Here is a 21,138-nt window from a genome sequence, read left to right on the forward strand (position 1 = left end):
GGGCGCTTCCCCTATGTGCCCTGGCCGGGAATTGAACCCGGGTCCCCTGCACGCCACGCCGACGCTCTACCGCTGTGCCAACCGGCCAGGGCCTCCATGTGATTTTTAAATAAATCCCTTAGCACCTCTGTTTTAGTTTTCCCTAAGAGATGATTTTTTTTTTTTTTTTTTTTTTTTTTAAACATTCTTATGGATTAAAATCCATTCATTTTCTTTTTTTATTTATTTTATTTATTCATTTTTAGAGAGGAGAGAGAGAGGGAGAGAGAGACAGAGAGAAGGGGGGAGGAGCTGGAAGCATCAACTCCCATATGTGCCTTGACCAGGCGAGCCCAGGGTTTCGAACTGGTGACCTCAGCATTCCAGGTCAACGCTTTATCCACTGCACCACCACAGGTCAGGCGAGATGATTTTTAAATGACTTAAAAGTTACCCCACTGTTCTTGTGAGGAAATAATAAAAGCAGCAGGCTTTTGGGAAAAGGCATTTTGGGTGCGATACCCATCGAACCCGGGGATGACGACTCAGCTCCTTTCCTGTGCTCTGTGTGGATCTCTGTTCATTACGTTAATCTGTCATTTATGCTCTCTGTGCATTTGCCTTCCCCAGGAGCTCTGACACTGCTTGACGGGAGAGACACTTGCCTGTGGGTGGACTTAAACCAACATTCTGCTTAATAAGAACACTGATCACAATACGTGGTTTCCCATGAAATGTTTGATGACCTTGTTTTTCCAGCACAAAAATCACACATAAAGTAAGTTTTGTGTGCAGGGAGGAGAACTCTTTCTTTCACCTGCGGCCAGGAGGTGCAGGCTGTGCATCCCGTGCTGGCCGCTCTTCCCAGCACTGAGCATCAGCCAGTCATTTGGCGTTTAGCTATAAAGTGAGGGGAAGCATCCACAAACTAAGAATTTTAGAATACCCAGACAACCCAGCTATCTCTTCAGCTCCGTGAGCTTCAGATTTGAAGTAATTATGAAGGAATCTGTGACTTGGTTTTCCTTTACAACTGCAGTATTTTGATTTGTGTGGATTGGGCCCACCCCATGTGGAGCGGACACAATGAGGCTGGTCTTTATCAAGAGAGGCAGTACACTGTGTATTGTACAGTTCAGGGTTTGTTTTCCTTTGGCCTGTGAGAGGGAACCTCCCATTTTTGGAGCAGTAGTAACACCCCTGGAGGCCGGCCCTCACAGGCCTGCCCGCCCACCCCCGCTGTCTCTGCGGACCCAGCCAGCGGGCTGACCACTTGTGCCTGGGAAGCCAGCTTGCTTTCCTTCCTCGGGCCACTGGCATGCATGTGCTTTGCACAGCCAGGGACTCGCAGCTGTCCAAGTTGCAGACTTTCTGACTTGCATTTTTAGCCGAGAATGCAGGCTGATAAATACAAGACAAGCAGTCGAAGTGTCAAAAAGGAGCTGGTGATCGAGTCCCCCTTGCCACGCAAGGATGCAGCTCAGGGAGACGTGGAAGCAGAGAGCCCGGGGCCAGTGCTGGTAAGGGGCTCATCCACAGGGGTTCTGTTGCCTTCCCCAACGGTGCTTATAGTGTGTGTATGCTTAGTGCCTTTCTGCTCTCTGTTGGATTTTTAAACTTGCTCTGCCTGTCTTGTGAACTTGCCTCTCTTTTCCTGTGGATTGTCTTTGGCTCCAGTTTGGTTTTCTTTGTTAGGAAAGATATGTTGACATCTTGTGGGTGAATGTGGCTTCCAGGAGGCTTCTTTGTATAGAACAACCATATATATTGTTCGAAATTATGTTCCACCTAGCTGCAGTGTCGTCTGATGTACACCCAGGGAGGCATGTTTTAACTGCCTTCTTCAGGGTTGCAAAAGGCGTCCTTTGCAAAATTAAAACATTTTTATGTTGTGTATTTATGTTATTGTGAAAATGAGGAAGATGACATTGGGAGATTTTTAAGGAACATAACTTGAAGTTACACGTGGTCTCACTCATTTTAACAGATTTGCCTTGAACAAAGTAAAAACCTGTATATTGAACCAAATGATAGGAAAATTTTTATTCTTTTTTTTTTTTTCAATTAAGTGAGAGGGAGAGAGGCAGACAGACACCCACATGTGCCCTGACCGGGATCCACCCAGCAAGCCCACTACAGGGCGATGCTCTCTGCCCATCAGGGCCACTTGCTTCATTGCTACTGAGCTATTTTAATAGCACCTGAGGCGAGGCCATGGAGCCATCCTCAGCGCTGGGAACCAACTTGCTCGCCTTTCAAGCCATGACTGCAGGAGGGGGGCAGAGGGAGAGAAGGGGGAGGGCTGGAGAAGCAGATGGTCTCTTCTCCTGTGTGCCCTGACCAGGAACCGAACCCAGGACATCCACACGCCGGGCCGATGCTCTACCGCTGAGCCAAACGGCCAGGGCCAGTTTTTATTCTTAACATTAGCTAAATTTATCAAACTCATAGCAGTTTGATAAATTCAAGTGCTTTGGTAGACTTTGTAATAGAGGAATGTGAAAAATGGTTGTGTTGTTAGCATCAATGAGTAGGTTGTGCTCCTCTCTTGGAATTTCTTTAGTACAATAAAGGCACTTAATTTTTTTAAGCAAACTAAAAAAAAAAAACAAAACCCACCAACATGCACTGCAAAGGGGACAATTGAGCCTTTCAAATGAGCTGTTAAAGGGATTGTTAAACTAGCGCTTGGTCGGTTTTTTTTTAAGAGGTTCAGTTGCCATTGTCATAAAGTGTTTGGATAACTAACTTAATTTTCAGCTAATGTCTTTAAGAATCTGAACTTTAACTTCCCTACAATAAATTTGATTTGAATTAAACTGCTTTCATCAGACATGTGAGACTGCCTTACATTGCCTTTAAAACTGCTAGCCCCAGACTGGGAAAGTCGGGAGGATGACGGGCCCTTCACTGCGGGTTTTCATCAGAGAAGTTCAGGTCCCCACCCTGGGATATTGTTTGGAGATGTTATTTGTTATCTTGGACTCCTTTCTGCTAGCACAATAGTTCATTTATTTATTTAGTAGTTTGACCTGCTTCCATGCGATATAGATTTAATTGGTGAAAGCTCCCAGCTGATGAAGCTTATGATTTCTTGGAGGAAGTTGTGTGGTTTGGATTCCCTCATGAATCTTCTTAATCTTTTGTTAGTGACTCTTCAGATGTGTAGAAATATTTCTCCAGATGATTAAGTAAACTACGAAAGATGCTGTGTGATTTTTTTACTTTTCTTTTTCTTCCTGTTTTTTTTTTGTTTATTTGTTTGTTTGTTTGTTTTTTGTTTTTTGTGAGAGGAGGGGAGATAGTGAGGCAGACTTCTGCATGCGCCCCGACTGGGATCCACCTGGTATCCCCATTTGGGCCATGCTTGAACCAGTTGAGCCCACTAGCTGTGAGGGGAAGAGGAAGAGAGGGGGAAGAGGGAGGGGAAGAGAAGCAGATGGTCACTTCTTCTGTGTGCTTTGACCTGAAATTGAACCTGGGATGTCTGTACGCGGGGCCGATGCTCTATCCACTCAACCACCAGCCAGGGCTGTGATTTTTATTTTATTTTTTAATTCCACAAGGGACTTAAAAGTTTTTCTTTTTCTAGAGCTCAAAAAATTTCAGTCTCTCGTAGCCCAGTTATTTCTTTAGGTCAGTTCTCACTCCAGGGATTTCCACAGGGAGTTTTTTTCCCACCGTCCCAGTGGCTGCAGCTGCACCTGGTGGGAGTGCTCTCGGGGCTCAGGCGCCCTGGCGGAGTGGGCGGCTCCGGCTCCGGCTCTGTGCACCTGACCGGAGAGGTGTGAGGGGGAGGGGGAGGGGGAGGCAACAGCGATACAAGGAACTCTTCTCTATCAGATAGCATTTCTTTCTTTCATGGGCTAAGCAAGATAAAAGAGCTAATACCAAGTAAGAGAAGCAAAATTATTTAAGTAGGGCCTCTGCCCAGGGCCAGTCTCCTTACATGTGATTGTCGCTGCTCACAGCAAAGGGGAATTCAACAAACTGCTCAGAATACAACTCTTTTCCAAGGTGATTATTAAAAAGTATGCCCACACAGCCGTGAGATGTCTTTCTTGTATGGCTGTCCATTATGATTATGTCAGTAGCCCACATACTCAGTGAAAATCCCCAAGTCCACAATGTTTAATTGTAAGTAACTTACTTTATTCAAGAGATAGCATTTTGAAGTCAAGTTCTGCTGGTTTTAGTTAAGCACACAATCAGTCCTTTGGAAATATTACATATATAGTTTAGAAAGCGTAAAAGTAATTACTGCATATGTAGTAAGAAATAGAAATAGTGTAGAAAGATGGAAAAAATAAAGTGCCCTTAACTTATATTCTCCAAAAGTGACCACTCTTTAATTATTTGGTGTGTATACTTCCAGAGTTTCTCCAGTGCATATAAAAATGTAACCGTGTGTGCACGCACACGCGTGTATAGAATGTGCTAGTACTATAGGTTTCTGCATTAATTTCTCCCAGAACATATCAAGAATATCTTTCTTTGTCATCATATGTAGATTTATGTCATTCTTTTAAATGGCTGTTTATTATTCAAGTTAATAGCTGTACCATAATTTGAGGGTTATTCAATTATTCATTGTAATTATTACAGTGTAGAGTCATTGTCTGTGAATGACTAACATTGAATGTACAAGTAAATATATCTTAAAGCATGTATACAAGTCAAAGTACTTGTTCTGTTAAACTTCTATCAGAAGTCTCCTCTGGGCATTCATTGGCAATGATGTTTCTTTCCCCTCAGTCAGGACAAAGGTTAAGGTTGCCCTTAGCAGTGGCTACTTGTTCTGTGCAAGGTAGTCAGTGTTTCTAAGAGAAGTGTGTGTTTGGACATGATGAAGTTTCAGAGGCTGTAGTGTTCACTTACAGGCACCTACATAGGTCTTGTCCTCACATTGTGACAGTAAGCGGGGGAGGAAGTGCCTGGTGAAATGTCCCTGTTCCTATCTAGGCTTACTGCCAGCCCCATTGAAAAATGCCTTTGTGGGCTGTGAATGACTAACAGGGGAACAATCAGGATATTCTTAATGTCTGCAAGTTACCCTGCTTACATGTGAATACCTATTTTTGCCCCCCAAATTCTAAAGTAATTCCTGGAAATAATTTATTGTAATTGTTACTACCCTGCAATTTAGAGGAAAAGGGTGTGGCCTCAGTCAGAAATGGCTGGGGGTGTGTCGTTTGTGTTGTCCTTTCCTTGAGTTACTTTCAAGCGGTAGGTGAGGACTGTGGCACAGGTCTTACTTGGGGAGTTTTGAAGGCTGAAAGATGTGTAGAAAGAGTGGCATTTTCTGTCTGACCTGTGGTGGCACAGTGGATAAAGCGTCAACATGGAAAGCTGTTACCAGTTCAAAATCGTCAAGGCACATACAAAAAGCAACTAATATGAGTTGATGCTCATTGCTACTCCCCTTCTTCTCTCTCTCCTCTCTCTCTCTCTAAAGTAAAAGAAAATAATAAAACATTGAATTTTCATGTGTTAGGTATGCTCATTAGGTAGTTTTTGAACACGTTCTGTGTTCTATTTGTTATTTTTCTGGGGTCTTCAAGTGTTAAAAACTGAATCTGAGTTCTTATTTTGATACTGGAATGAACAGATGATTAGCTAACTGACTGCATGTGAAGGCAGCTTGTGTGCCCATATAGAAAGGAGGAGGAGACTGGGCTTCTGGTTGGACAAGTCAGTGCAGTACCTGGGAAAACCTGTTCTTTCCCCGAAGTTCTCTTTACTTTAGAACTAGCAAGAGAAATGAATTAAGGTACAAACCCTGAAGTATAAGCTTATGAGCATGATCATGTTGTTATCAATATCCTATAAGAATTCAGCTGTCTGTGATTGAGTTTTAAATTATCATCGTAGCCTTGGCCGTTTGGCTCAGTGGTAGAGTATCCATCCAGCATGTGGATGTCCCAGGTTCAATTCCCAGTCAGGGCACACAGGAGAAGTGCCCATCTGCTTTTCCACCTCTCCCCCTCTCGCTTCCCTTGCCCTCTCTCTTTATCCTCCTCCTGTAACCAGGGCTCAATTAGAGCGAGTTGGCCCCTGGTGCTGAGGATGGCTCCATGGCCTCTGCTTCAGGTGCTAAGAAGACCTCGGTTGCTGAGCAATGGAGCAATGCCCCAAATGAGCAGAGTATCACCCTCTAGTGGGCTTGCTGGGTGGATCCTAGTCAGGGTGCATGCAGGAGTCTGTCTTTGTCTCCCCTGCTCTTACTGAAAATAAATAAATAAATAAATAAATAAATAAATAAATAAATAATCATTATAAAGCTTTGTGCCCTACAGGTTTCCTGCATCCCCATAGATTTCTTTAGAAGTAATTAATGAGCCCTGGCTGGTTGGCTCAGCGGTAGGGCGTCAGCCTGGCATGTGGAAGTCCCCAGGTTCGATTCTTGGTCAGGGCACACAGGAGAAGCGCCCATCTGCTTCTTCACCCCTCCCCCTCTCCTTTCTCTCTGTCTCTCTCTTCCCCTCCCGCAGCCAAGGCTCCATTGGAGCAAAGTTGGCCCAGATGCTGAGGACAGCTTCATGGCCTCTGCCTCAGGTGCTAGAATGGCTCCCTCCACAATGGAGCAAGGCCCCAGATGGGCAGAGCTTCGCCCCCTAGTGGCTTGCTGGGTGGATCCCAGTTGGGCATATGCAGGAGTCTGTCCGACTGCCTCCCCACTTCTAACTTCGGGGCGGGGGGTGGATTAATGATATCAATTACCTTGGTGATACATCATAAGTAGTTTCTTTGTTTTTAAAATATTAAGGTCTGACCTGGATGGTACAGTAAATAAAGCATCAATGTGGAATGCTGAGGTTGCCAGTTCGAAACCCCAGGCTTACCCAGTCAAGGCACATACAAGAAGCAACTACTATGAGTTGATACTTCTCTCCCCTTCTCTCTCCTCTCTCTAAAGTCAATTAGGAAAACTTCACTTTATATATAAAAAAAATTGAGTGGTGAAAGAAAGAAGTTCCCTGCAAGGTTTATGTAGTAACATATTCTCAGGTGACAAAAGATAGGAAAGTTTACTTATTTGGAGCCACAGACCTTCACTATGCTTTTTGGTTTCCTCCTTCATTTATTCATTCTTTCATTCATTAGACCCATATTTACAAGCACTGAGATTTGCCAGACTTACTGTGTAGTGCAGTGGGGTGACAGGTGAGCCAGACCAGCACCTCCCTCTCCCCAATCTGCAAGCCCTGAGTAATGAGGGGCTTTGTTCCTCAGAAATGCTTTCCACATGGTGCTTATTAGGCACAGGCGAGTGTTAATTTCACCACCCTTTTCCAGTAAGGCAGACATTTACATTGTCATTGGCTCTAGCAAGGACACATTCTTGGTTTTTGAGTACCCGAAGCAGGCCTAGCCCTGCCTTACTGAAGACTTTGGGGCCCCTGACTGTCCATGAATGAGGCTCCCAGTGTTGCTCACATACGTTGTGGAGTGGTCAGTGGAAGGAATCTTTGGAGAGTGCGTGCTTAGATAGAGTCAGGGTGGATTTAATAACCTTGTTAGCATGGAAAAAACTATCCCAGAGAAAGGGCTTCTACGACGCTAAGCCACGCTTTCTTTCTGGGCTTCTTGCTTGGGTAGAACACGAAAATTCACCCAGCTCTGGCATGTTTCTTTGCTCATGTCTGTCATAAATGTGGAGGCAGAATGGCTGGTCACTGTATTTTATAACAAGGTGATGCCATTTTTTCCTCCCCTCTCCCCTCTCCCCTCTCCCCTCTCCCCTCTCCCCTCTCCCCTCTTTCCCCTCTTTCCCCTCTTTCCCCTCTTTCCCCTCTTTCCCCTCTTTCCCCTCTTTCCCCTCTTCCCCTCTCCCCTCTCCCCTCTCTCCCCTCTCCCCTCCCCCTCTCCCCTCTCCCTCTCCCTCTCTCCTCTCTCCCCTCTCCCTCTCTCCCCTCTCCCCTCTCCCCTCTCTCCCCTCTCCCCTCTCCCCTCTCCCCTCTCCCCTCTTTCCCCTCTCCCCTCTTTCCCCTCTCCCCTCTCCCCTCTCCCCTCTTTCCCCTCTCCCCTGTTTCCCCTCTCCCCTCTCCCCTCTCTCCCCTCTCCCCTCTCCCCTCTCCCCTCTTTCCCCTCTCCCCTCTCCCCCCTCTCCCCTCTCCCCTCTCCCCTCTCTCCCGTCTCCCCTCTCTCCCCTCTCCCCTCTCCCCTCTCTCCCCTCTCCCCTCTCTCCCCTCTCCCCTCTCCCCTCTCCCCTCTCCCCTCTTTCCCCTCTCCCCTCTCCCCCCTCTCCTCTCTCCCCTCTCCCCTCTCCCCTCTTTCCCCTCTCCCCTCTCTCCTCTCTCCCCTCTCCCCTCTCCCCTCTTTCCCCTCTCCCCTCTCCCCTCTCCCTTCTCCCCTCTCCCCTCCCCATGTGTGCAATCATAAAATAGGAAAAAAATTATAGTGCCTTGTTCTGTGCTAGTCACTGTTTTAAGACTGTTGAATATGTAAAATGAGAAGTATGTAAATAATCTCTTATAAGTTCTCTTCTGGGGCTAAATCCCTGTGTTTCAGGGTTGTTATTAGTGTGGATCCCAGAGTAACCTGTGATGGAGTCAGGTCAGGAGTCAGCGATTTTTTTTTTTTAAGTGAGAGGCGGTGGGGTAGAGAGACACATGTGCCCCAACCGCATCCACCTGGCAACCCCTATCTAGGGCTGATGCTCTGCCCTTCTGGCGCTGCTTTGTTGCTTGGCAACTGAGCTATTTTTAGCACGTGAGGCGAGGCCATGGAGACATCCTCAGCACTTGGGGCCAACTTGCATGACCCATTTGAGCCATGGCTGCAGAAGAGGGAGAGGGAGAGAGAGGGAGGGAGGGAGGGAGGGAGGATGGGAGGAGGGGTGGAGAAGCAGATGGTCATTTCTCCTGTGTGTCCTGACTGGGAGTCGAACCTGGGACTTCCACACGCCTGGCCTACGCTCCACCACTGAGTCAACTGGCCATGGCCGTATTTTAGTTTTAGGTTCCAAGCTCAGTTTATTTCAAATTGGGTTTTGAGTTGTGGCAGCTGCAAAACATTGGCTTTCTACCCAGTGTAAATGAATAACAAGTAAAATGCCTTGACCAACCTGGAAATAAAAGTGGCGACAGAAGTTGGAGTTAGCAGGGACTACCGTGCAGGATAGGCAAGACGCCTGGGCTTACAGATGACATATGACTGTGAGCATAATTTTAGAACCAAAAAGGCTTAGAAATTATAGTTTATCCTCCACTTTCCAGAAGTTTGAAATATCCCGGTAATATGATCTAGCTAGTCCTACATTTGTCTTAGAGTGACATTTTGAGGCTTTAGAAGTTCTTAGTGCTTGATTTCCAGACAGTGTATGTGCCACTTACTGACAGGTCTCCGAGGGCTTAGCCAGGTTCTTGGGGAGGAGCCAGTCTGTAGCTCTGTGTTGGGATCTCCTTGCAATTGAGAGTTGTTTCTACTGAGGGAGAAGCAGGAGCGAGTGGTTTTAATGCTGGTAGCCGAGATCAGGCAGGTCCACATTGGATTCAGGCAGACACTAGAGGAACTGCGGAGCCAGAGCGTGTTAGGTCATTCCCATGTAATCAATTCTCGCAACAGCAGAAGAGCAAACAGACGGGAAAACTGCTTCTCATGGCGGCAGGGGAATAAACAGTAAAACGGTCCCTCCAGAGGTGAGCAGGCAGTCCGCAATTCGCCCGGAGGGCAAGCAGCCGTAACCTTACGTAGGCACACACACGTGGCCTCACCACATGCTCATACACTACACATGCAAAGTGCAAGTAAGCAAGCCTAACACAGCTGTTCCCCTACAGTGGTGCAAAGGGGCCCTGGGTCTTTTAAACACCACTTGACATTTCTAAGCCAAGATTGCATTTCTGTCAGTTAGGGAGATAGTAGTAGTTAGTGCCTGCCCTTTAGATTTCTCATCTTCAAAGGTTACCTGGACTGCTCCGGTCAACTTACCTCATTCAGTCTTTCCTAACTGTGGGCCAGCTGTGTTAGGCTTGCTCACTGGCGTACCGGCTTCAAGCCCTTTGCCTGATTATGAGCATGTGGCAGTGCCGTGTTTGCATAGCCTATATGAGGCTGTGGGGGCTTGCACTCAGGGGGATTGCTGATTCACGGATTGCCTGCCTGCCACTGTGAGGGGCCATTTTGCTGTTTGTTTGCCTGAGAGGCGGTTTCCCCGGCCTGTGTGCTTGTCTGCTTTGTGAGACTTTGTTAAATGGAATGGCCCAACCTTTTCCGGCTTTGCAGTTTTTCTCCCGTCTGCTCGAAACCAGTGTTGACCTGCCTGGCCTCAGCCACTGGCATTACACTAACTCTGAGCCATACTCCATTGTGTTACCTGGCTTTTTTTTTTTTTTCAAATGACAGATACAGTTATTAACTTCCTGTTTAAATACTTTCCCTGTGTAGAGAAGGCAAAGCATGGCCTATGTAATGCTGGTGGTTGAGGCCAGGCAGGTTCACATTGAGTTCAGGCGGACAGTAGAGGAACTGCAGAGCCAGAAAGTGTCAGGCCGTGCCTGTTTATTGGAAGGCCTTAGAGCCAGGCAAGAGAATAAATAAGGAAAAACACTTTTCATAGTGGAGGGCAAGGAATCAGGGAAATCGCCCCTCCCGGTGGCGGCTGAGGGAATCAGGGAACCGCACCTCTCAGTTCTGGGGGAATCGCTTGCGAGGGAAAGCACCACAGCTTTTCATAGAGACACACACGTGGCTTTCTGCCATGCGCTCATGCACTAACTGTGTGAAGTGCTTGCAGCCTGGGAGCCAGCGAGCAAGCCTAACACAGCTCTTTTCCCCACATTCCTCCTCCTTGTGAGGAGGGTTGCCCTCCTCACAATCTACACGACAGGTGTCTTCCTGTGCGAGGAGTGAGATGTATTACAGAAACAGAAACAGTACAGACTACAGCAAGAGAATTATAAAAGCACACTCTATATGACAATAAAGATGGTGTGCCAGCCCGCTGCTAAAGATGCCGCTCATTCTGGAGGCAGTTCCGTTTGGCGTTCCACCTCCTGGGCCTCCTCCGCCAGGAGGTACAAGGCCTGGCTCACAATGTCCAGTAAGCTATGGGTGAAAAGCGAGAGTGGTCAGCAGCACCAAGAGAGGCAAATCTTTCCCTTCTGGTAGAATATGGGCCAGAGTTTTGTCCGCTGACAGCACAGTAGCAGGTACCAGAGGCCACCTTGGACAAGGTGTACCCAACCTTATTGGTCTATACACCAGGATCTGCTGGGTCTATGTGAAACAAAATGGGAGAACTCATTATAGGCCATAAGGAAATTACAAAGGTGCCCTTCATAATGCTGTCCCTCTGAGCACTCAAGGGATAATACACGTCTACCTTAGGTGGCCAGGTGCTGGTTGCTCAGGGAGTTAACTGGAGGTCCACCTCTAACCCCCTACCCCACAGTGCCAACAAGGCCACCCATCATAGGTGGGAGGCCTGTTCAGTCCAGGGCCATGTCCATTGAAGCCGTTGGCCATTAAGGAGGGCTGTTGGGACAGGCAGGAGCACATCGCCCTGCCGCCCAAAGCCCAACCGTCCAAAGCCCAGCTTGAGTAAAGTGTCCTTGGTGCGTATCTGCAAACAGATGAGAGCAGCTGACGGTGCAGGAGGGCCTCCACAGGAGCTGCCCACCCCTAGTCAAGGTCTCTCATTCAGAATCTGGAATACTATCCAAAAGCAGTGTGTCCATCCAGTGAGGAAGCTGGTGCCCACCTCCTGTCGCAGTCCCTGCTTTAGGAGTCCATTAGACCGCTCAGTGATACCAGCAGCCTGTGGATGGCAGGGAACATGGTACTTCCATTTCACCCCCAGGTTTTGAGCCTGTTGCTTCATCATAGAACCAGTGAAATGGGTACCGTTGTCACTTTCAAGGACCAGCAGCACCAGAAGGCAGCGCTCAGACAGTCGAGAGCCTGTGTGACTGCCCTTTGGCCTGGGTTACAGGTGGAGTAAGCAGCAAGGAGACCAGAGGCAGTATCTACACAGGTGACTGCATACTGGTGCCCGTCCAGCTTTGGTAAGGGTCCAGTGATGTCTATCTGCCACCGTGTCAGTGGAACACAACCTCTCTGGATCTGTCCAGGTGACGCCAGTTGTCTCCAAGGGTGCTCCTTGAAACACATTGCACACTGATCACAAGCTGCCAGTATCTCTGCATAGGACACAGACAAGTTCCACGCCTTAACCGTAGCCCATAGTTTTCTGTCCTGCATGGAGCAGGTGCTGGTGGAGCCGTTGCGCCATATCACCTGCGGCTTAGTCTCCAACCATCGCACCCTTGCCAAGGTGTCTGCCTCATCATTCCCAGGATGGGCTAGAGGGGCATGCCCCATGACATGATATACTGTCACCCGCTTCTGGTGTCCTATTTCCCATAAGTCCTGCCACATGGCCTGACCCCATAGCAGATGATGCATTACCATCCACTGGTTAATGTGTCAAGTAGATTTCCAAAGAAAGGGTCAGTTCACGATAGATAGCCCCAGCTATTGGGGCACATCATCAGAATGAAGATTCATTATGGGAAGCTAGCCACTCGACTCTTAATTCCGCCCACCAGCTGCATTGGTGTGTACCTGTGTCCATCCAAATAGTCTCAGTGGCCGGATGGGAGGTTGTAGCCATCCACCTGGAAGGTTGGCTCCTGGTAGGGACTGATTTCAACTTCTGCCTCCTGAGTCCTAGATACACCTGACTCTAAGGTCACATAGGTGACTGGACCCAAGACTTCCTGCACTTCTGTCTTCAGCGAGCTGGTGCTAGTATACACCCCTCATGGCCAGATTAGAAGTTTGGGACATATCACTACGTGATTTGGTTGTCCAATCTCTCCCCTATCCTATAATAGGGTATGTTGTCTTGACTGTAACTTGAGTTGTGGATGGAATATTCAGTGGCTAGGAGGGCAGTATACACAGCTACCAACTGTTTCTCCATTAATGAGTAACAGACTTCAGTGCCTTTCCACAATTGGGACCAAAACCCAATAGGTTGCTGTAAGCATTCTGTCCATTGCTATTAGTCCCATCCAAACACCTCAGAGGTTACATGGATGTCAAGGTCTCAGGGCCTGGCAGGATCAAACACATTCAAGGCCTGTGCCACCTTGACAGCTCTCAGCTACTGCAAATGCATCTTGTGCCTGCTGAGTCCAATCCCAGTGAATCCCCTTCTGAATAAGGTGATATAAGGGGCACAGTACCTGAGCCAAACGGGGTATGAATGCTCTCCAATACCCCAACAGACCTAGGAATTCCTGTAACTGTTTTACCTTAGTGGGAATGGGGAACACCTGGATCTATAACTGTATAAGGGAAAACTTTCATCTTACCTGACCAAACAATCCCCAAGAAATTAACTGATAATCTAGATCCTTGTAATTTGCCCTTGTTGACTGCGCAGCCACACATTTTCAAATGGGATAGCAGGGTAGGGACTGCTTGCTCCAATTCTGGAAGAGAGTCACCAGTTAGCATGATATCGTCAATATAATACTACATACGAACCACCTCTGGCTGTTTTCATTTAGCCAGGTCAACAGCCACCAGCCCATGACACAAGGTGGGCCTATGCAAATAGCCTTGGGGAGGGTAATAAATCTATCTTTTTATTTATACTTTGGTTGCTCCGCTACCGCCCACCATGAAAGCTGGAACGCCCACTAGTGGGCAGTAGGGACCAGGTTGACTACCACTGTATGTAACCATATTGATGAGCTGCCCCACATAGGGGCCCAAGATAGCCGTTAGTGACCCAAAAGGGGCTGATGAGGGCTACAGAGAATAAGGTCTCTCATCCCTGCCATAAACACTTCCCTATCTGGCCTATGGCACCTCAGGTTGAAAGCAGCATTCTTTATACCCAGTTCCCAAAGGACCTGGGGCAGCTCCATATATATCTGCCACCAACTCACTGCTCCCGGCAAGTCTCTCGCATTCTGCCAGACTGTATGAATGGCAGCCATCACCCATTTTAATAGGGTATGGTTTCCTGGGTTGTCACGGCAGTTCTGAAGATGCTGCCTTAGGGAGGAGTGTGTGGTAATGGCAGCCAGTTTCTCCATCTCTGTTCTGGAGAGCATGATGCCATCCACCCCCTATGTTCTACAGCTACAGCAACCAGGCTGCCAGGGGTTTGGTAGTTTCTGCCTGGATTTTGCCCTGACTTCATCAGCTCTGCCTGGGTGTAGGATTGGACCACTGAGTGCTCCACTATCTGCGGAAGGGGGTTGTGCCTTCCCCTGAGGCACTCTTGGCTGCTGGGATTTTACCTTTTGGGTGACCACCAGCTGGGCTCTGAGTTTGTGGATGGCAGTTTCAGCCCGAACTTCCTCTTCAGAAGAGGAGGAGTTGGAAAGGTGGCCTGCTCCTGCTGACTCAGAGCCACTCCATTGGTATCAGTGCTATTCCATCCTTAGTGCCCACTTTGGCTCTTGCAGCTACTGGCTCTTGGCCTGAAGCTGAAGCTTGAGCTCTTGAACCTACAGTTGTTTCTCTAACAACTGTCACTGCCAACGTTCAGCTTCTAGGGCAAATTGCAGCTTCTGAGCCCCTAATTCCTTTCCCAGTGATTGTTCTAGTTTCAGGCACTGTTGGTGTTCAGCCTGCATCTCACACTACAGCTCTCTAGAGTCGGCCTCCTTCTCTAGAGCTCTTTCCAGTTCATGCTGTCTCTAGTTCTCAGCCTTCAGCGTGCACTGCAGTTCTCGAATCTGCAACTCTTTCTCCAGGGACCATTCCAGCTCATTCTGTTGATGCTCAGTCTGTAGCTCATCCTGGAGCTTTTGATCTCAGGCAGCCTCTCACACAGAGCTCTCGGTTTCTTCTCGCAGGGCTATTAAAAGCACCCAGCCCACAGCACCTAAAAGGACAGCCACGGGGAACCATATGCTGAAGAACAACAACTGCTCTTTTATCCCACCCTTCAAGGGTGTTGGTGGCTCCATACCAGTCTAATCCAAAGCCTTCCCACTATGCCAGCTGTAATGCTGGTGGCCAAGGCCAGGCAGGTCCACATGGGATTTGGGTAGATGGTAGAGAAACTGCGGAAAGTGGTGGGCCATTCTGGTTTAATAGAGTCTCACAACAGCAGACTAGCAAACAGACGGGGGGGGGGGGGGGGGGGGGGGGAACCGCTTCACAGCAGCAAGCAAACAGACAGCAAAAATAGACTGTCAAAGTAGAGGCCAGGGAATCTGCGATTCCCTCTGAGGCAAGCCTTACACACATGGCCTTGCCACATGTTCATGCACTAATTAGGTAAAGTATAAGCAAGCAAACCTAACACAGCTGTTTTCCCAACATGTCCTTTACATCCTTTTCTTTGGTACACTTCTGGCATAATGCCTGAGCTACCTGCACCCCTCATTTTTTTGCTTCTCCACATGGTCCTGGTCACTCTTTGCAAAATTTATTGGCAAAACAAGGGTTATAGAAAGGGCTTCCTGGGAAGACGGGGTCTGAGGATAATTCTCCTTTATTCTTCCCTCTTCCACCTTTCAGAGGTTTAGCCACCGATATATAAATGTGTTGAATTGCCAGAGAACTGAAAAGCAATGCACCTAGAGCAGTGGTCGGAAAACTGCGGCTCGCGAGCCACATGCGGCTCTTTGGCCTGCTTATACCTTAATTGATAACAATGTGCCTACTCATATAGTTTAAGTTTTAAAAATTTGGCTCTCCATTTTATGAATTTGACTCCAAAGGCAAGAGAAGTGAAGGCAAAAATTAATGAATGGGACTACATCAGACTAAGAAGTTTTTGCTCAGCAAGAGAAACTGATAACAAAATACACAGACAGCCAACTAAATGGGAAATGATATTTTCAAACAACTGCTCAGATAAGGGCCTAATATCCAAAATATACAAAGAACTCATAAAACTCAACAACAAACAAACAAACAATCCAATAAAAAAATGGGAAGAGGACATGAACAGACACTTCTCCCAGGAAGAAATACAAATGGCCAACAGATATATGAAAAGATGCTCATCTTCTTTAGTTATTAGAGAAATGCAAATCAAAACTGCAATGAGATACCACCTCACACCTGTTAGATTAGCTATTATTAACAAGACAGTAATAGCAAATGTTGGAGAGACTGTGGAGAAAAAGGAACCCTCATTCACTGTTGGTGGGAATGTAAAGTAGTACAACCATTATGGAAGAAAGTATGGTGGTTCCTCAAAAAATTGAAAATAGAATTACCTTATGACCCAGCAATACCTCTACTGGGTATATACCCCCAAAACTCAGAAACATTGGTACGTAAAGACACATGCAGCCCCATGTTCATTGCAGCATTATTCACAGTGGCCAAGACATGGAAACAACCAAAAAGCCCATCGATAGATGACTGGATAAAGAAGATGTGGCACATATACAGTATGGAATACTACTCAGCCATAAGAAATGGTGACATTAGATCATTTACAGCAAAATGGTGGGATCTTGATAACATTATACGAAGTGAAATAAGTAAATCAGAAAAAACCAGGAACTGCATTATTCCATACGTAGGTGGGACATAAAAGTGAGACTAAGAGACATTGGTAAGAGTGTGGTGGTTACGGGGGGAGGAGGGAGAGAGAAAGGGGGAGGGGGAGGGGCACAAAGAAAACTAGATAGAAGGTGACAGAGGACAATCTGACTTTGGGTGATGGGTATACAACATAATTGAACAAAAAGATAACCTGGACATGTTTTCTTTGAATATATGTATCCTGATTTATTGATGTCACCCCATTAAAAAAATAAAATTATAAAAAAATTTTTTAAAAAATTGGCTCTCAAAAGAAATGTCAATCGTTGTACTGTTAAGATTTGGCCCTGTTGACTAATGCGTTTGCTGACCACTGATGTCCTAGAGCCGGGCGGGAGGACCAGGTTGACCAGAACTGCAAAAGTGGGCAGTTTTTGTTTTTATATATATATATATATATATATATATATATATATATATATATTTTTTTTTTTTTGTACTTTTCTGAAGCTGGAAATGGAGAGAGACAGTCAGACAGACTCCCGCATGCGCCCGACCAGATTCCACCCGGCATGCCCACCAGGGGCGACGCTCTGCCCACCAGGGGGCGATGCTCTGCCCTTCTGGGGCGTCGCTCTGCCGCGACCAGAGCCACTCTAGCGCCTGGGACAGAGGCCAAGGAGCCATCCCCAGCGCCCGCGCCATCTTTGCTCCAATGGAGCCTCGGCTGCGGGAGGGGAAGAGAGAGACAGAGAGGAAGGAGGGGGTGAGGGTGGAGAAGCAAATGGGCGCTTCTCCTATGTGCCCTGGCCGGGAATCAAACCTGGGTCCCCCGCACGCCAGGCTGACGCTCTACCGCTGAGTCAACCGGCCAGGGCCAAAAGTGGGCAGTTTTTATAAAAAGGTTCGCATCATGGTCCTAGAGTAATCTGCTTGACTAATGTGTGGGCATTATGCCAACAAATTCTTGTACTTATATTATTTTTGATCTAAATTGAAATATTAGCTGACATTTTATCTACATTTGAGTACAGAAGTTCCGAGTTAGGTGGCCAAAGTCAAAAGCCTTCTCTCTCTTCCTCTTAGCCAGCACCCCTCCTGTTATCAGTACCACCTCCTTGTCAGCCACACTGAAACCGTAACACCACCTTTGATACTTGTTGTGCACTTGCGAAAATCACGCATGACCTTATTACCAGTATCCCAGTAAAATGATCGTATGTGGAAAAGTATAAGGTTGGGTTTTCCTTGCAAAGATTATTTGTAAGGTCAGTGGATAATGGGGGATGGTCACGTGGGGAACTCAGACCCGTGAACTTTGGCTAGGACCGCCCACAACCAAGTGCGCCAAAAGAGGCTTCACAGGAACCCTTTGGAAAAAAGCCACTGTCTGCCAGCCACTGGGATTTCACCACGTCATATTAGCTCGACTTCCCTAGAGGGACCCCTTTAAATATCTCCCACGCGGTTTAATCCGTGCAACTTCCCTGGCTTCCATCTGGCCTCCATCTTTCTTTCTTCGGGGCCAGGGAACCTTGCCGGGCGGGATGCGCTGTACTCAATAAAGCCTTTTACTATTTCACGCTTGGTGGCTCCGAGCCCTCTTCCTTCCTTCTCGGTGGGGAAAAATACCTTACAATTATCATATCCAATAAATATTTATTGGTAATGTAAGTACTACCTAATGGCATTCATTTGTATTCCAGCATTCAAATCTGGTTCTTCAGGGAGAGTTAGTGCTTTGGCTTATGATTTTCAGTATTCTAGAGGAAGGGATTCTGCCGTTTTTCACTTCCTTAGTGAGATCATGGAGCTTGGGAAGTTCAGTGTGACTAACATTTCCAGATAGCAGAGCTGGACAGAGAACAGTCTCAGACTGTCCTCCCTGAGGTGTGGTGATTGAGGCATCCCAGTGTGGCGTGGTGTTTAGTTCTCTTACAAAGAGAAATGGAAGGATTGAGGAAGAGTTTCCTGTCCTAGAACTCTGAAATTTCATCACCTTTATTGCTAGTGGGTTTGGGAAGGGCTTGGAACCAGGAGATCCAAAGGTCATCTTCTGTGTGACCTTTGTTAATTCCTTTAACCTTCTCTGAATTTTAGTTTCCTCATCTGTGAAGTGATGATGATACAACCACAGAGTTTGAGGGAAGTTTCATGAGATAATGTGTGTGATCCAACAAAGTTAGGTGATGTATGTTGTAGGAGTTAAAATTCTCTTATGTCTGAATGACACAACTATGCATGGTCCCCATGACCACCATTTGTTGAGTTCCTACCTGGTACAGGTGCTATATATTAAAACCTTTTAATAACCCTGTAATGATGATAAGAGAAATTTTCCCAGTTTTAGATGCAGACACGAAGATTTAATAACTTACCCCAGGGCCACACAGCCAATAACCAGTGGAGTCAGGATATTTTAAAAAATACTTTTAATACAAAATCTTCAAACATTAACAAAATTACATAGATTAATAGAGTGGTTCTCAGCTTGGTTGAGTATCAGAATCACCAGAGGCTTTGTTAAAACCCAAACTGCTTGGCACCATCCCCAGGATTTCTGATTCAGTAGACCTGGGGTTTTACATTTCTAACAAGATCCAGATGATGCTGATGTTTCTGGTCTGGGCCACACTCTAAGAAACACGGGACTGGTATTATGAACCCCTGTCCACCTGTCACCATCTCCAATCGTAGTCAAAATTTTTGGGACTAGAATTTTAATCCTCACTCCTTATATCTACCCTTAACTGGTCCCTGAACTGTCTTCCTGGCCATGAGGTGTGTAGGAACTCCTTTATGAAACAGAGATATGATATGAATATTCCATCTCCCACCCCTAATATCTTCAAATAAGTAGCTTAAAGTAAGTTGTTTTGAAATCTGAATAAATCTGGCTTTTAGAACCTTTTAGCTTAATTACTTGACCACCTCTTTTCAGGATTCCAAAAATAGCTTTTATGGACACAGGAAGAATTAAGAATTTCAAGCCATAATGCTACAGAGCAGAATGGCCTGGGGTGGTAGGGATTATTGGTAGGAAAAGAATCTGTAGTATATATTTAAGACAGAATTATTTATGCAGCTACTGTGGTGTATCTTTTTCCTTTTTTGCTTTTACATGTGAAAAAAATGGCAGGCAGAATTAGAAGCTGGGATGGTTGTGTGTGTGAGAGACATGCTAAGCCTACCCCTCAGGCACTCTCTCTCTCTTATCTCTCTCTCTGTTCTTACACCCTTCTCTGCCTATGTCAGGATAGATGACGCATCAAGGACTGTCTTGGCAATGGCAGTTGCCCCACTCCACTCAGCTTTCTGCTTGCGTGCTCTATGGGTGAGGACAGAGAGTCCCCTAAATCCCTGTCATGCCTGTCTTTCTTCATTAGCATTCTCTGCAGCAACTCCATTGAGCACAGCTGACTAAATGCAAGCAGTTATGTGGGTTTTCTGAAATCGGTATTATTATTGCCTCAATTTTCATTATTATGCTTCTCTTACACTATTTTTTAGATACTTTTGATTTGACAGATTTTTATACAGTCTTTAATTCTGTTCATGTGAGTAATAGGATAATAATTTTGGAAAACTGCAGTTATTTATAAAACTGGCAAATAAAAAACCCCAGACTCTCTTCCTTCTACCAAATTGATTGGAGTGTTCAAATTTTGGTAATGCTGCCAATCCTAATTAAGTAGAATTTTCATTCAGTGACAAGTTTTCAAATTTGAATGATATTTTCAAAGTGCTGTATAAAAAGGGAATGCAGCATTTTTATACTGCATGGATCCTATCCATGTTTATAGGATAAAAACTAGATTAACAAGTATGTCATTCTTGGTGTTAGTCTGTTCTGAGAATAACCCCACATTTCAGTGTGAGAAATATATTTAGATGTCTGAGAGTTTGGTGGTAATTATGCATTCTTCTAAACATTCTTCAATTCACTATTGTGATTTACTGTGATTTGAGCTTGCTTTTCAGTCCAAGCTTAGATAAGGTTCTCTCTTTCCTCCAGTTTTTCCTATATCACGTGCTTATGCACATTGTCAGTGAAAGTGCGAAAACTAACATATAGAGGCTGAGGGGGAGAGCATGGACCACGGGGTCAGGAGACCTTGGATCCAGACCCAGCCTGGCAGCAACTCCTCCTGGGACCTGCGACAGTCACTTAACTCCCATGCTCCATTATTTCCCTGTCTGTAAAACCAGAGGGCTAGCCCAGATCATCGCAGGCTAGTGTTTGCACAGTCGTAGTTCTGATGTTTCTGAACCTCCAGCTCCTTTTTTTGGGGGGGAGGGGTTGTATTTTTCTGAAGAGAAGCATGGAGGCAGAGAGACAGACTCCCACATGCTACTGACCGGGATCCACCCAGCAAGCCCACCAGGGGGTGATGCTCTGCCCACCTGGGCCATGCTCCACTGCAATTGGAACCATTCTAGTGCCTGAGACGGAAGCTATGGTGCTGTCCTCAGCACCCGGGCCAACTTTGCTCCAGTGGAGCCTTGGCTGTGGGAGGGGAAGAGAGAGACAGAGAAGAAGGAGAGTGGAAAGGTGGAGAAGCAGATGGGCACTTCTCCTGTGTGCCCTGACCGGGAATCAAACATGGGACTTCCACAAGCTGGGCTGACACTCTATTGCTGAGCCAACCGGCCAGGGCCTCCATCTTCTTTTAAACAAGCATGCTC

At 46.5% G+C, this 21,138-nt stretch overlaps 1 protein-coding gene across 30 annotated transcripts in view; it reads left to right on the forward strand.

Moving 5' to 3' along the window:
• Positions 1-21,138, forward strand: part of DOCK9 (dedicator of cytokinesis 9) — a 342,320-nt gene that overhangs the window by 124,421 nt on the left and 196,761 nt on the right. For 4 of the 30 annotated variants that reach the window (XM_066380624.1, XM_066380630.1, XM_066380648.1 and 1 more), the window contains exon 1: positions 1,246-1,499. The exons of 23 other annotated variants lie outside the window; for them this stretch is intronic. In XM_066380624.1, coding sequence (XP_066236721.1) covers positions 1,374-1,499 — 126 coding nt within the window. In that variant the 5' untranslated portion in view covers positions 1,246-1,373. Of the gene's footprint in view, positions 1-1,245; positions 1,500-21,138 lie in introns of those variants that run through there. 3 more of the 30 variants (XM_066380640.1, XM_066380637.1, XM_066380646.1) reach the window with 1 other exon arrangement.

The sequence above is a fragment of the Saccopteryx leptura genome, chromosome 4 (assembly GCF_036850995.1).
Source record: "Saccopteryx leptura isolate mSacLep1 chromosome 4, mSacLep1_pri_phased_curated, whole genome shotgun sequence".
NCBI classification, from domain to species: domain Eukaryota; kingdom Metazoa; phylum Chordata; class Mammalia; order Chiroptera; family Emballonuridae; genus Saccopteryx; species Saccopteryx leptura.